The 15,339-nt window shown below is 40.0% G+C and overlaps 1 protein-coding gene and 1 long non-coding RNA gene across 14 annotated transcripts in view; one reads left to right on the top strand and one right to left on the bottom strand.

Annotated features, from left to right (window-relative positions):
• SOCS5 (suppressor of cytokine signaling 5) overlaps positions 1 to 10,916 on the bottom strand; it is a 46,959-nt gene extending 36,043 nt beyond the window's left edge. The window contains exons 1-5 of one of the 12 annotated variants that reach the window (XM_054687731.1): positions 10,425 to 10,489; positions 9,226 to 9,313; positions 6,856 to 6,962; positions 5,816 to 5,908; positions 3,751 to 3,858 (exon numbers count right to left, since the gene is read on the bottom strand). Coding sequence is in view for 1 of the 12 variants with exons in the window: in XM_037528115.2 (XP_037384012.1) it covers positions 3,828 to 3,858; positions 5,816 to 5,908; positions 6,856 to 6,962; positions 10,425 to 10,451 (258 nt within the window). In the remaining 11 variants the exon portion in view is untranslated. The other 11 variants (XM_037528108.2, XM_037528107.2, XM_054687730.1 and 8 more) reach the window with 11 other exon arrangements.
• A 210-nt stretch (positions 10,917 to 11,126) lies between these two features.
• The window catches only part of LOC119259337 (uncharacterized), a 32,666-nt gene continuing 28,453 nt past the window's right edge, over positions 11,127 to 15,339 (top strand). The window contains exons 1-2 of one of the 2 annotated variants that reach the window (XR_005128436.2): positions 11,127 to 11,656; positions 12,248 to 12,368. This is a non-coding gene — a long non-coding RNA (uncharacterized LOC119259337). The remainder of the gene's footprint in view (positions 11,657 to 12,247; positions 12,369 to 15,339) is intronic. The other variant, XR_005128435.2, reaches the window with a different exon arrangement.

Below are 15,339 nucleotides of genomic sequence, written 5' to 3' on the forward strand. Positions count from 1 at the left end.
TCCTCGCACCACCCACTCCCTCACACTTCTGGCCTATACCCCAGTTCCTGTATGTATAAATAAATAATCTTACCCAAAAAAATAAAAAAATAAAGGAAGTACCATTTCATAACATGCAGCATTTATTTTTAATTAGACAAGTTAAATTCCTCAAAAGACATACATTATCAAAAGGGACATTTAAAAAATTCTGCATCTTCCCATCTAATCTTTTTAAAAAATAAGAACTTAACTAAGATTCCCTAGTTAAGAACCTTTCACAAAATTCCAGAATTCACTGATGTATTCTATTAAACATTTAAGGAAGAACATCAAATAATTCTAAACTTCTTCATAAAAAAGTAAGAGGGAAATTGCTGGCAGATGTCTAAAATGGTAAGCCATTTTGAAAACTGTCCATTGGTTCCTCAAAATGTTAAACACACAACTATCCTATAATCAGCAATTCTAGGTATTCACCTATGAGATGTGTCACAAAAAGAATCTTCACAGCAGCGTTAGTAGTAACAGTTGAAAACTGGAAAGAAGCCATTCCACAGCAAAAATAAACTATAGCATATTCATACAATGGAATACTAGTTAGCAACTAAAAGGAATTATCTACTGTTACAGATAACATAGATGAATCTATATTTTAAATAACAGCTTTATATAATTTTTAAGCCCAGTAAAGTGTGAGAATCACAGTTAGAAAAGAAAATAAAAGGGAGGCCTCCCTGGTGGTGCAGCGGTTGAGCACTGGGCTGCAAAGTTGCCCGCAGCCTCTGCAGCGCTGGTTCGATCCCCGGCCACCAGCAAGGGTCCCACATGGCCCGCAGACCTCTCCTGCCACGCCCGCTGCTCCCCTGAGCAGTGTGCTTCATCAGTCTGCCTGTTCTGCTCCCTGATCTGGCTCTGGTGAATTCTCTCAACCTCCCGCGCTTCTGACTATACCCAGTGCTTATATTAATTAATTAATTAATTAAAGATTTATAAAAGGAAAGAAAATATAAGGCGCTTAGGTAGTATACAAATTAAGTCATCAGTGTTATATACATCATAATATTTAACAGCTGTTTAAATCAAGTTAAAAAAGTCAAGTTTTTTTTCATTTTCAATTTTCTGACTTATATGATTCAAGGAGTTCCAATTCCAAACTTTATCATAATTTTGTATTAATCCCAACACAAACGATGCATTTTTAGATAAGGAATCTCGTTCACCAGTTCCTTTCCTTTTTCTTTCTTAATGTGTACTTCCTGTGTAGTTTTCCCCACTTCTAACAGTGTTATTACATGAGTATATGCGCATATACGGCAGTCTTGTCCTTCTAACTCCTTTAACACAGAACCAAAAGCTCATCCTTTCCATTAAGTGCTAAACCACCTGAGATTCTTTCCAATTTCCCTCAGCACTTGAAGATCTTACTTCCAACAGACGTATTTATTTTATTGAATTTGGACTTCTCTTCTCAATGACTCACTAACTTCATTCACTGGCTTTGAGAGTAGAATCTTGGATGAGGAATTAAAGATTAAAGTCTTCTTTAACATTCTTTCACCCATGCTATTTTTACTTTCCCCTCATAGAGTGCATTTTATTTGCCAGAGCCTTCAGCTCATATTCATACAGTGGAATACTAGTCAGCAACTAAAAGGAATTATCCACTGTTAATGTAACATGAATGAATCTGTATTTTTTTTTTTTTTTAAGTGGGACCCTCGCCGGTGGCCGGGGATCAAACTGGCGCTGCAGAGGCTGCAGGCAGCCGCACAACCCAGCGCTCAACCGCTGCACCACCAGGGGAGGCCCTGAATCTGTATTTTAAATAAGAGCTTTATATAATTTTTAAGCCCAGTAAAGTCTGGCGAGGTAGGAAAAACAGAGAGGCAAAGAGATGGCAGATTAAGGCTACTCTGGACCAAGAATCCCAAGAAGGTGAAAAAAGCTTTCAGGCTTCATTATCTTCTCAAACTACTTTACCAGTTCAAAGGAAGCAAACAAGGTTCCAAAAAGAAACTTTAGATGAGGAAGAAGGAAGTGCATTTGTCTAGGAATTTCCTCTGTTGTACTGGATGGCCAGACAGGATGCAGTACATTGTTTCAAGGACATTAAAATATTTGTCTCTCTGGGAGAAAATATTCCTATATATTCCTTGTCAGGCTAGGTGATGAGGTCTTGGTTAGAAGCAGACAACATGTAAATTAAAAAAAAAAAAAAAAAAGGTCTATACTCTTGAAGTAAGTGCCAATACTGACAGGTTACATTTTGTCCTTCATCCATTATTATTTTGGAATTATGGTCATTACTCAGTTGAATTCACATCTTTCCACTATAAATGTTATGCCTTCCTAATCATATCCATAAGCCTAACCACTATGAGCTAGAACCATATTTCCAACTGGTATCTTGGTCATGTTATTACTTATCTAAAAAGCACAACTACTTACATGAAAGCAAACCCAGTATTTCATCACCCTCAAACTTGCATATATTCTTTTTTTTTTTAAGATTTATTTATTTATACAAGCACCGGGTACAGTCAGAAGCGCAGGAGGGTGAGAAAATTCACCAGAGCCAGAGTGGGGAACAGAACAGGCAGACTGACAAGGTACACTGCTGAAGGGAGCAGCAGGCAGCAGGAGAGGTCTGCGCTACATGTGGGACCCTCGCCGGCAGCTGGGATCGAATCGGCGCTGCAGAGGCTGCGGGCAGCTTCGCAACCCAGCGTTCAACCACTGTGCCACGAGGGGAGGCCCCAAACTTGCATATATTATCCCACTGCCAAGTCAGAAATCGTAAACTCATCCTCATCTTCCATAACCTCCAAACACTAACCACATCTGAAGGAATGAAACTTCTAAATATCTCTGAAATCAGTGCTCACGTGTCCATCCCCATGACAAATTTCTTCATTCAAACCATTATAACCTCTTTCCTGAACTAGGACAATCTAAAATGGCATCCTTCACTATAATCTACATACCAGCGGCCAGAAAGAAAGCCCCTTTGACTCACCCTGGCATAGGTCTCCAATCTCTTACCTGATTTATATTTACAAAAAAAAAAACAAAAAAAAAAAGCTGTAACAGTTAGAACCGGTTTTCTAGAACAAATTATTTGTGTCACTTCCCCACCTAAAACAAAAATCCAAACTCCTAGTATGGCATGTGAGACTATTCACCATTTGTTCCCATTCTACCTTGGCTTTTGTTTTGTATGCATTTAAACAGATCAAGCTTCAACCTTTCTCCTTACAGTCCTATGGTTTTTCATAATCTAGAATAAAGAGTAGCTCAGTCCAGCTTACTTTATTTTTGTGAGCACACTTCTATTATTTAAAGCCATTAGCTAAACCTGTACAGAAACAATAAGCGAAGAAAACAATCAGAAGATACAGCCAATGCTCGGTTTATTTTCATAGCTTTATTACGATGATCAATATAGACTAACTGGAAAAGTGAATAAAATGTTTTAACTATCTGCTGAGCTTCTCCCATACAACAAATTAATGTTAAAATTCTTTTATAGACTTATTACCTTTCTTCTTTGACTGGCAGGACCAAAAAGAACTATAGCCAATTTTCTTTATATCTATTTTCCCCCTTCTTTCATCTTTAACACTTTCCTTCCCCATTTCTGCTCTTTCTCCTCCTGCCAATTTTTCACAGCATCCTGTTTATCTACCCATCTAAAGAACTTTAGTAGTCCCCCATCATTCTTAGAAAGCACTCAAAATTTTACAAAGCCTTTTCACAAATATTACTCACTTGGTTATCATGGCTTTTTTTTTTTTTGAGATTCCAAAATCAACAAATACAAAATGTGTGTAAGTATGCGAGTGTGTTTACAGCAGCTTATATACAGCAGATGCCATCCTGTAAGTAAAATGTAAGATACTTTTCTTATTTTCAGCTCAAATTTAAGGAAATTGCAGTTGAAAAAAATTCAGCTGTTTATCTAACATAGTATTATTCTCTCTGTAAAGAACTCCAAAATCTTCTTCACTTGCACACCTCTCCACACATACCTCAGGTCTTTTCCTCCTTTCAGAAAAAATGATGTTATACCTGTTTCAGTGTCATCCTGATGTTAATCACACTACTATTTGATGACATCAGAAGAATCCAGGTATCTGGACTACTATTCTGGTGTCTTTTATACCAAACAATAACTTTCTTATAAAGTCACATCATCTTTATTAATGGCCATTAATGATTCAGCATTTTATAAAGTCAACAGGGAAACATTTTACAGGTAACTAGCATTGATTCACAGTGTACCAAAACTTCCCTAACCTTCCTTAAAAATCAAGAATTTAAGGAATGTCTCTAAATCCTCTCAAAATATCTAGATGCCATGTCTTGTGGTAATGACATCTAAAGCTCCCACAGCAAAGGAGTCAAGCACTATTTCATAAACCCTACATTAAACTATTAGTATGTTTTAATAAATGCCTTCTAAAATACTGGGAAATGTTTAGGATTAAACAAACAAAAGACCAGGCCTGCTCAGTCCCAAATCCAACACATATATTGGCTGATTTAGAAGTCATTTAACCTCCCTTAGTCAAATTTCCTCTTTGATAAAATTCAATAAAGCCACCTACCTTTTGGAATTAAGAGAATTAAATGAAAGAATAACTGCAAATCACTTAGCCCAGAACATAATAAATACTGTTATTTTTGTTTTCAGAACCATGCCCAATAACCCTTGACATGTTCCTGGACTGTGTGGCCCAGCAGTAACTATAATAAATGCCTTCAAGGAAGTAATCTCCATGACTTCTGGATCCCCTTCCTGGGTCACAACTCAGATCTAAATATAATTTGGAATATCTCCTCCTAAATGCATTATCTTATTCTCTGCCACAAGAAAACTCATCAAAGGATGTTCCTGTATCTTCTTTCTCCTTGTTGGCCTGGCTTTTAACTACCTGGAACATTATATAAAGTCAGCTGCAAATCTGGCAACTTTTACTGCCAGTCTGTCTTTTAAAACATTTCTAAAAATGTTAAATAAAATTGGTCCAGCACTGATAACCTGAAGGGTAATGAGGTTGGACTGTTATCTTGTTAATAACCAAAGTCAAAGACTAAATAAATAATTAGATAAATCAGTTCCCCTTTGGCTATGTGTATATTTTAGCCCTTATAAGAAAGAGTTGGACTTCTCCCAACAGTTTATATTTAATGTTTAATAAGCTTATATTTTAGCATTAAAATATATTTCAGCAATTTTCCTGATACAAAGACAAACTAGTGTGTAGAATCCAGAATCTATGTTAGAGCTAAACTCCTGTAAAATCCTGGTTTTCTTCAACAGTTTTCTCTACCCAACTTCCAATTCTTGTTCTAACTCCCCTTCCTCTGACTACCCACCAAATATGCAGGTCTGAAGTTCATTTCCCACATTATTTCCATTCCATCGTTCTAGTTTTCTTGTTCCATTTAAAGTGTGTATGTCTACACACACACACACACACACACACACACACACTCTATCATACACTCTCTTTAGATAAAATTTTAAACTTTTAAATTAAAATACAGTATATTAAAACTTGATTACCACCTCTTCTATTCTGAAGAATCTTGTTCAGACTGGAAATAGTGGATATTACTCCTGTTGACAGAATTCCTTTCAATAAAATATGCAATAAAATATGAAAGCGGTAACTTGAAGATAATCCCAAAGCAGGGAAACCTATTTCAAGGAGAATCTTTTCAAAATTATCCACATCATTGCTTCCTCTCATTAGCATTGATAAAAGATTACTGGATGTCATCTCATCATTTTGGTGTTAAACAGTATATAGATAAAATGCTTATATACCATCGGAGGAATTGTGCAAACATATTCTTGCCACATTGTATTTGTAGTGTCATCTGTAATGTCATTATGGTCTCTCTCAAGTCATTCCTTAGTCTGTGAAAAAGAAAAAGGCAGACAACTAATTCTCAGTTAAACTACTCTAATGTAAATTTACTCATTATTAGCATGAGTCAACAGTCCAGCCTAATTACCCTTCTAGATTACTTCTGCTCTAACCAGATTCAGATGTGCTCTTTCCCCTAGTAAGACAGCTGGCTAACTCAGGTTAATTTATTAAGATGGGCAAGGCAAATAATTCATACTTTCCCTCTGTCATTCTCTAATATCTACATTGAAGCTAAGAAAGTAGTTTGTTTGGCCTATGTGATCTGTGTATTCATGAATCTTAAATACAACAGGCAATTCATAACACATATTTTTTAAAATATATTAAGAATATTCCAACTTAATGGAAAAAATGAGCAGTGGTTATTATATTTTATTATAACATGGTACAACTGGTATCTTCTGAAATCGTTAATATTTTATTCACAGTTAGATTATGTAATAGGTCTGAAGAAAGGATTCACATATCTAAGCTCTACAAAATCCCTAAAAGCATGTCATGAATCCAATACACGTCCAATAAGTTATAAGTTTTATAATCTTTATTAAAATATTTAATCAAAAGAAGTGCAGGAGCTGACCATTTTTCAAATTAAAATCCTTTCTCAGTGAGAGATATGACCCTGGAAACTTCTGATGGCTGCATGTAACTGTCTTATCACAAGAGCACACTTTATCTAAGAGATTACCCTTGTATTTGTCTTCTTATGTACCACCAAGAGGATGCCTGCCTGAGATCTAAAACAAAATAATAAGAATTTGCAAAAGGGCAAACAAGGATGCTTGTGAATTATAACTTGTTCCTGATTTCAATCTGTAACTTGTAAAATGAATTCAACTCAACGAATGTCTAAAATTAAGGGCAAGTAAAAGATATTATAAGTATTTTTAAAATAATTCAAATTAACATTTAAAAAGAGGTATAAAAAAGTAACCTTATATTTGACAGATGTGAAGAAGCTGCATGTTGCAACAGGAGGTAAAGTAGTTGTGAGAGAGCTCGATGACCAAGATGGTGATAATCGCTCAGTAACACTGTAATCTAACAGAAAGAAAAGCTGCTATAAAAGCAATAGAAAACACTGAGAAGGCAGAACCAAAGAATACCCATGAGAAGAAATCCACCAGTGTCACCATAAAAAAAAAATTTGCTAAACCACATGTTCATGATACTAATTGGACCTGGGTTACAGCAAGATTAAAAACAAACCCAAAAACTGGAGTTACACAGATTTTATCACTAAAATCTAACAGTTTAAGGAATGAAGTCATCAAAACATTCACTTAATAGAAAACAAGGTTCAATGATTTTCTCAAGGTTACACTGGCAGAAAAGAATTACAATTAATAATAGAACTTAAAAATTCCGATTTTCTCACGTAGTCTTACCCAGTAGGTTTTCAGACTATAACTTACTCCATTTCCATTATAACACCTGCAATTATTAACATTTTGGTTCTAGAACAATGAAACTGTAATAAGAGTCTCTTAAAGAACATTCAGAAAAACTGACATGTTAACTCGATATGTGCATTTTATCAAAGCTCCAAGGTGAGCAGAGGAAGGAAGTAACCTAACACATGAGGACATCATTTGCATTAACAGCCCCTAAGGCAGATTATTATTTAATCATGCATTTATCTTTTGTAACCTCAAAGTGACTTTATTAACAGCAAGGAAACAAAAGGACATACAAGTGACTGTATAACAACATGCACCACAAAGAACAGTCTAATATTTGTTGCACCTTTAATATGTGCTAAGGAAGCACTTTTAATCCTCACCACTACCCTATGAGGTAGGTACTTTTATTATCCTCACTTTACAGATGAAGAAAGCAAGATACACAGTAGTTAACTCACTTGCCAGAGATCATAATGTTATTAAGTGGCGGAGATACAAATCTAGTCTTTCTCTATTACAACTATGGTAGAAATTATATTTTCATAATTATCATGTAACTCTACTACTGATCTTTTCAAGGTAACAAAATCCATTTTAACATAACAAAACCCCCATACATAATAATCTTCACATAATTTACTTTTAAAATCTGAGTCTCTGAATTATGAAAATCTTTTAAGCAATTAATTTTTAGCTATATAATACTAGCCTACTCCAAGAAGTTCACTTTTTAAATCTAGATGGCAGTTTGTCTCTTTCCAATCAGTAGGAAATATAAGCACACTAATGTGCAGCATATTGTTTTAAACTTTTCAATAAAAGTTTACACAGTAAAAGTAGTCAACACAAATATCCTTAGAAAGGAACATTGTCACTAATAATCCCAAAACCATTTATAGTTAGCACTAGAATGCTTTAGAAATAAACAATGTGAATGTGATAAAGTAGAAATAGAATAGAGTTCAGAGACCTGCCCACCAAACCTGGCTCCTGCACTGACTAGCAATTTAGTCCCTTCAGCACAGCTCTAGGCCTTGTTTCCTAATCTGCAAAAAAATAATCATCTCCATGGTCTACTCTTCCAGCTCTGAAAGAAATGTGACTCATATACATACATCTTTTTTTCCCAAGCTTCCAATTCTCATTCTGTTTAGCTATTACTACTACTTCACAGCCAGTAAGCATAATTTTTACTTAGTTCCACAAAAGGAAAAAAAACAATCTAAACAAAAGTGTTAGGTGAAAGCTTTCCTGACCACTGGTTTGCCATAAATGATTCTCAAGGTGCACAATATAGAAGCTATTATAATGCTGAAAGGTGTTAGGTTTCAATATTTTAGGTTACAGTTTTGTGTGCCAATACATGCTCCCTAAGGACGAACAGTAAAATTCAAGGACAACAGGGAAGGAAAAAATGTAATTATCCCTAAATTAGCCAAGAATTGAGAAAGTGCCAACTGAAAATATTAACACCTTTTGCAGAAACATTTTCTCTGACTGATGAATTACATTAAAGGGTAAAATATGATCTACAAAATTTTCTAAAGTATGTGTAAGTACTCCCTAGTAAAACAAGGTTTTTTTCTGTTAATTGTGAGGCATTACTAAGATACATATAGGTGTGTGTGTGTATATATATATATATATATATATACACACACATGTAATTAAGAAAATGCTAAAGAGATTAAAGATCTTGCTGTGCAATTCTTAGCTTCCTCTTCTCAGCCACAGGAAGAATCTCCTTGTGCTGCCACACTATTCAGGGGACTGCCACTGCCTCGCTGTGGTATGCATTTTCTATGTTCCTAACCGGTCCTCAAGAATATTCTGCAAGTGAAAGATTATTAAAATTAAACTAAGCAAGCTCAACCTGATTTTAGAATTGCTTTCTAGCTTACCAGTATCTTTCAGGTTCAACACTTCAAATATCTTTCAATTACAAATTGTGGTTCAATTTTGCAGGGCCTTGTACAGACGCAATTAAAACTAAAGGAAAGAAAGCATGCGAATTACTTATTAATCGTGAAGAATTAAGTCAGTAGCAAACTGTGATAGTATAATCGAGTCTAAATGCTAAGAGGAAAAGAAGTAAGCCACTGCTATTGATAAGGAGACCTGAAGGCTCTTCAGCAGATGAAGAGGCTGCTACAAAAATTTCAAGGTGCTGCTATGAGAATTTCCAGAAAAGTTAAGAACTGGTAAAATACCATCAAATGCACACATACATTTTAAAATATAAGGTAACTGACAAGGTTTAGAAACAGTCACCTTTTTGGTTGGAATGCAAAAGAAAATGTCAAAAATCACCTTGTGACTCCAATTCCACCCGTCTTTCAAAGTTCAGAACCAAAGCATGATGTATATACTTTAACAGTTTCTTAGCATTTTTCTTTAAAAGCAACTCCCTCTCCAGAAAGTCTCTCCACTTCAACTACAAGAATGCTCAAGCCCCAGCACCAAAGAATCTCAGGAGTCCAAGCAGTTACAAGGGGTCCTCCAGAGCCCGCCCACACATCCCTTTCCACCTCGGATTTAAACCCCACACCCCCGGAGGCGCTCCAGTCATTTCCCCCCCTCAAGCTCCCCAGTTTCCTCTCTCATCTCCCCGTGGACCTCTTCTCCTCGACCTTGAGGACCCCGGGATCTGAGCCCTAAAAGCCCAAGTGGCTTGGCCGGTGCGTTCTTCCCTGCGCGCGCAAATGCCCCCCAGTCTCCAGTGGCCTCTCCCGACTCACCAGCACCCAGATCACGAACCCCTTCCCACCCGCCGGCGAGGACCCGTGGGTGCCCCTTAGGGCCACGTTCCTCCATCTAGAAAAACAATTCCCATTCCACAGGGATCCATCGATCGGGAGCCACTAAGCGCAAGCTCCCAGCGCGCGGTGCGGTCCGCTCCGGGCTCACCGCTGGCTCGCCGCTCCCGTCGCCGCCCGCCGCCCTCTCCCGACCCGAGGGTCGGCGCTGCCCCCGCCGGGGTGTGGAGGCGCCGGCCGGAGGCGGACTGCGCCGGGCGCGGGCACCCGGGCCGGAGAGGCGGCCGCTAACCGCGGCGCGGGGGCCGGGGGCCGGGGCCGGGGCGGGCCGCGGGGACACTCACCGGTCGGGGCGCGTGGGGCGGCCTCATCCAGGGCACCTGCGGCCAGGCGGGACGGGCCCGACGGTGCCGCCGCCGAGAGGGCGAGTCCGCCCGCCCGCCCGCCGGTCCGTCCCGTCCTCCCCGCTGCCAGAGCGGGCGCAGTCTCGCTTCCTCCCGACGGAGCCCGGGGACCCCAGCTCCGCCGGATGCCCCCGCCAGGCCCCCACCCCCTTCCCCGGCCGCCTCCCCCTCTTCACCCTTCTCCCCTCCCCCCTCCCCCGGCCCCCACCGCAAGGAAAATACCTCCCGGGGTGGGGGCGACGAGGGCACGCCTCTCTGAAGGGCAGCCTACCGTGACCAATAGCAGGCGCGGTTCTGGAGGGGCGGGCTTCCTAACGGCCAATCCGGAGGCGTGTAGGTGAAGGCCGAGGGAGGGAGGCAGGGAGCGAGAGGGGGGCTGCACGGGAGTCAGGGAGGTCCGGCCGCTCGGGTGCGCGCTGTGCGCGGCTGCCATTTTGGAGTCGGGCAGCTGCGAAGGCGGCCGGGTCCGGCGGGGGGGGGGGGCGGGGGAGGGAGAAGCCAGTCAGGTGGGAGAGAGGCGGTCACGTGGGCTAGAGAGGCGGGGCAAAGCGGGCTGCGGCCCGAGGGGAGGGGCTGGCGGCCTCGAGTCACGGGGGCTGAGGAGGGTCACGTGGTCCGAGAAGGGCCCTTAGGTGGGCTTCGGGGCAGAGGGTCAAGCTGGGGTGGGAGAAGGGAGAAATCTTTGTTTCGGGTTTCAACTACGTTCGGGAAAAGGGAAGGCAAAATGATGAATGGAAGGCGTGAGTGCTGGAAAGGAAAATGTGAATGAGTCTCCTTAGTTCCCTCCAGCATGGAGCCACCCGGTTACTAATTTCCAAGCTCTGCGGGAAACTGGACATTACTTTAATTCACATATTGCCATTCTCACTGCCAGATGTCACAAATACGACTCACAGATCGGCTGGAGGGGTAGTTGTCTTCCACTTTTTGCTTGGAAAGCCCCCGCCCCAGAAATGGCTGAAAGGGTAGAAGCATAGTCTGGGCATTGTGACGCTGGCAGGCCTCGTATGTCAGGTCTTTTAGGAACCCTGTGTCATTTACAGACTTACTGGCCACTTGTGTGTTAGACTTACCCATGGTCGTGTCCCAAAGCCATCAACCTTTAAGAAACAAGAACAAAACTTGCCAATGAAACCCTGCCTAGGTCTCACCCTTATTTCTCTTCATGCCTCGTAAGCTATACTCCCTACTAGCTCACTGAAAGTGCTTCTCTTAAGGCCACCAGTTGACATCCACGCGGCCAATTTCAAGGATCACTTTTTAGTTTTTTATCTTGTTTGGGCTCCATCACAGTCGATTTTATGAACTACATCTTTCTTGCAACTTTTTTGTCTTCTTCAGCTTACCCCTCCCCGCAGTTTCCCTGAGACTACAAACCCTCAAATTTTGTCTTCTCTTCAGATCACCATTCTAAATTTGTTCTCTGTTGGTTTCAAGTCCGAGGATCTGTTCCTCAGTTCCTCTTCAGTAGATACCTAATCCTTCTGCACACTAGGTGGAGCTAACCATTTCGATGACTGAGAGTACCTTTTAAAGGTCCAGATCTGCACTTGCACCTCATCATGATACATCCAAATCGGAACTCTAGTGCCTTCAAAAGGCCACAAAAACTTCTCCTTTTCTGTTCCTTCTTTGATAACACCACCATCCACTCACCCAAACCAGAATGTAGGAGGAATCCTCCATGCTGTGTGTAACACCTCCTTATCCCTTCATACTCTGTCCTGATTATATTTACGAAATACTCTTCTCTCTGTTTCTAGACACTGCTTCGCCTGGGGCATTCATACATCAATCCAGTATTTACTGAGCACTTTACTGTGAGTCAGGCATGGTTTCAGATGTTCAGTGTATAGTGATGAACACAACAAGTTTCCTGAATGGGTGAGTCAAAGAACACATAAATAAATTAGTAAATAAACAAGATAATATAAGGTTGATAAGTGCTATGAAGAACAAAATAATACATGAGAAACCTTTAAGAGCCTCTGACAGCCTCAATGCCTCTCTCCCTGTCTTATTCTCAAAGAGGAGAGGACCCTGATCCTTTCACCTGGGGTCTTGATTTCATTTCCTTGCATCTGCCAAGACTTTCCTCTATCTTTATATTATAGCTGCCCAAATACAGACCCCCAGCTAGAAGATAAACTACTTATACCATACCTTACATATCTTTGTGCCGCCAAAGCACCTTGGCTCAGGATGGTCTTGCAAAATGAGTGGTAAATGAATTGGGGAGTCCCCTAACACCTGAAATGAACTGCCGAAAAAGCATGTTCATTCCAAATCAGAGTGGGAAGGTTGTGAACTCAGCTATTAGCGTGTAGTGGCAGTGATGCCTCATGTCAGGACTGGGTCATGTGAATGAGATCCTGTTTTGATCTCTTCCAGGTCGGGGATTCCATGATACTGTACCCCGTGTGTGGCAGTAGTTGGTTTCTAAACACTACTTCATTTACAGTGCCAAGTACATGTGGGCAATTTAAAAGTACTCTTTGTTTCTGATGATGAGCTTCAAACCCAGAGAACTCTGGGTGAATTGCCAGGATAGGCCCTGCAGGAGAAGGTTGCAGTTGCCACTTCACTTTGTATTTCCAGGCCCTTGGGTATTGCACCCCAACAGGGAGTGAGATGTTGCCAGTTCCATCATAGTCATGGTAATTAAATCCAAGTTCTGGCAAAGGGCAGTACGTAATTATGAAGTATTATTATGGTTTTTACCATTATTAGGCACCCAGCTGCCCAGCCCAGGAAACCACAGTAGTAAAACACTGAGAAGCCAAGCTCCTCTCCCACTTGGCATGAATCAATACCAGGTGTATTGGCACACAGTCTTGCAGCTCCTTCATCAAGATGAGACCTTCTGTCCCCTCTTTTTGGCAAGATAAACATTTAAATGAATGGAAAATGGAAATGTTAAGGATGACCTTTGCCACCTCCTCTTTCCCCTCCATTTCTCCAGAATGATTTTTTTCCCATCTATGTATTTATTGTGTAAATCATTTTCAACTTTATCCTTGACCTGCCGGTTTCCTAAGCATGTTTCCCAGTGTCTCCTGAGGATGAATTAGTTAGACCAGGACTACAAAGCCCAGCAAAGGGTGCTTTCACTTTCAAGAAATTTGTGATAAAGACTAAATAATTCAGAAAGTATAATCAGACCTGAAAAGAAATGTACGTTTTATTGTGTGCCTATTCAATGTCATAGTCAGCATTCTGTGCCTCCACAGTACAAAACTGAGGTATTCTGATTTATTTCACACTACCTTGCGAGGTGGGTTTTATTATACTCATTTTATTTAAGATCTCAGAGCCTTCATAAATGGCAGAATGAGTACCCAATGTAAATTTAGAAATTTGGTGACTGAATGCTCATGGTGGATATGTCCACACTGGTAGATAAATATAGGTATCAGACTTTACCTCTTTCTATCAAATCAAAAATGGTTTTTTGTTACAAAGTAGATTTTTTAAGCTGAGCTCTGAAAGGATAATTGAGAAGTGATGCAGAGGGAATGGTGCCAAATGAGGAGGCCAAATTGGCCATAAGCCTGAACTCAATCAATAAGGAAGATTTCATGTTCAGCAATGAGTCATATTATATTCTTCAAGCACCTGTATTGTCACAACTACATCAAATGAGGAAGTAAACCAAGGTGGTATGGTGGGCTGAGGATGGAGGAAGATGGTTGGGGAGGGAATGAATTTTTGAATGGAGAACTCCCAAATGACCTACAAACCAGCACTCCAGCATTACCTTCTGGAACAACTGAATCCATGACAGGCATCCTGATGCCTGACACTTGTTTTTAATAGATATGTGTAGAACCATTTCCCATTTTCTTCCTTTTCTTTTTGTTAAAGAGCAATTGATTATCAATTAAAAAAAAACAATTTTTAGTACTTGCCATGTTGTACAAGGAAGTTTATTTTTATGACTTTTTCTATTTTTAAGGGATTTAAGAGTAAAGAAAATGAATCCTAAGGGTGCAATTTGATCTGTTTTGAGACAATTTGTAATCACCACCATAATCATGAAATTCAACATTTCCAGCACCCCCACCCACCCAATTTTCTTATGTCCTTTGCAGTAAGAATTTTAGTACAACTTGTGTTGTGATGACTTCAAAATCTAGAAATCTGGCTTCAACCCTGTTTTCAAAGGTTAGGCCTATAATTTCAGCCACTTACTTGATATATCTCCCTGAATGTTACTAATAAGCATTACAAGCCAAAATGACTAATGACAAATACTTTCTCTTATTTACAAGAAAACCCTCATCTCCCACTTCTCATTCCCTTCTCAAACTATTTTTCAAGTTGGTATACCCATCTTCTACCAAGCCATATATACTGGAAACTAAAAAAAAACAAAACCAAAAAACAAAAACTCCTCCCTCTCTTCTGCCTCCCAAAAAGTGATTCCAACTCACACAAACTTTTATGTATGGGTTCCTTCTGTTTCCACCATCTCTTCAGAAACTTTCCTGCCTTGCATGAAAAGAAAAGAAGGAAGTAAGGAAAAGAGGGAGGAGGGGGGAGTGAAAGAAAGCCTCACTTATTTCTTCATGCTCTAATTCATCCACCAATTTAATTTTCTTTTGAAAACCCATGTCTGACCATTTCAATCTTCCACTTTCAGGGACTGCACACTGCATACAAAATGGCTCTGAGATCTTTCACAGGACAGCTGACTTTTCCCTTCCTGACTCCTCTTCCTTCATTCTTGCCACCCAGAGCAAGCTATACATTCTCATCTTTCTGTGCTTTTCATCAGATCTGTAATGTGCCTTCCCCTCTACATGAATTTATATGAATTTATATGAATTTTCCTCAGTGAAGCCTTCCCAGATCT

This window comes from Talpa occidentalis, unplaced genomic scaffold (assembly GCF_014898055.3).
Source record: "Talpa occidentalis isolate TD23 unplaced genomic scaffold, MPIMG_talOcc4v2.1 talOcc4.5, whole genome shotgun sequence".
In the NCBI taxonomy this organism is placed as follows: Eukaryota; Metazoa; Chordata; class Mammalia; order Eulipotyphla; family Talpidae; genus Talpa; species Talpa occidentalis.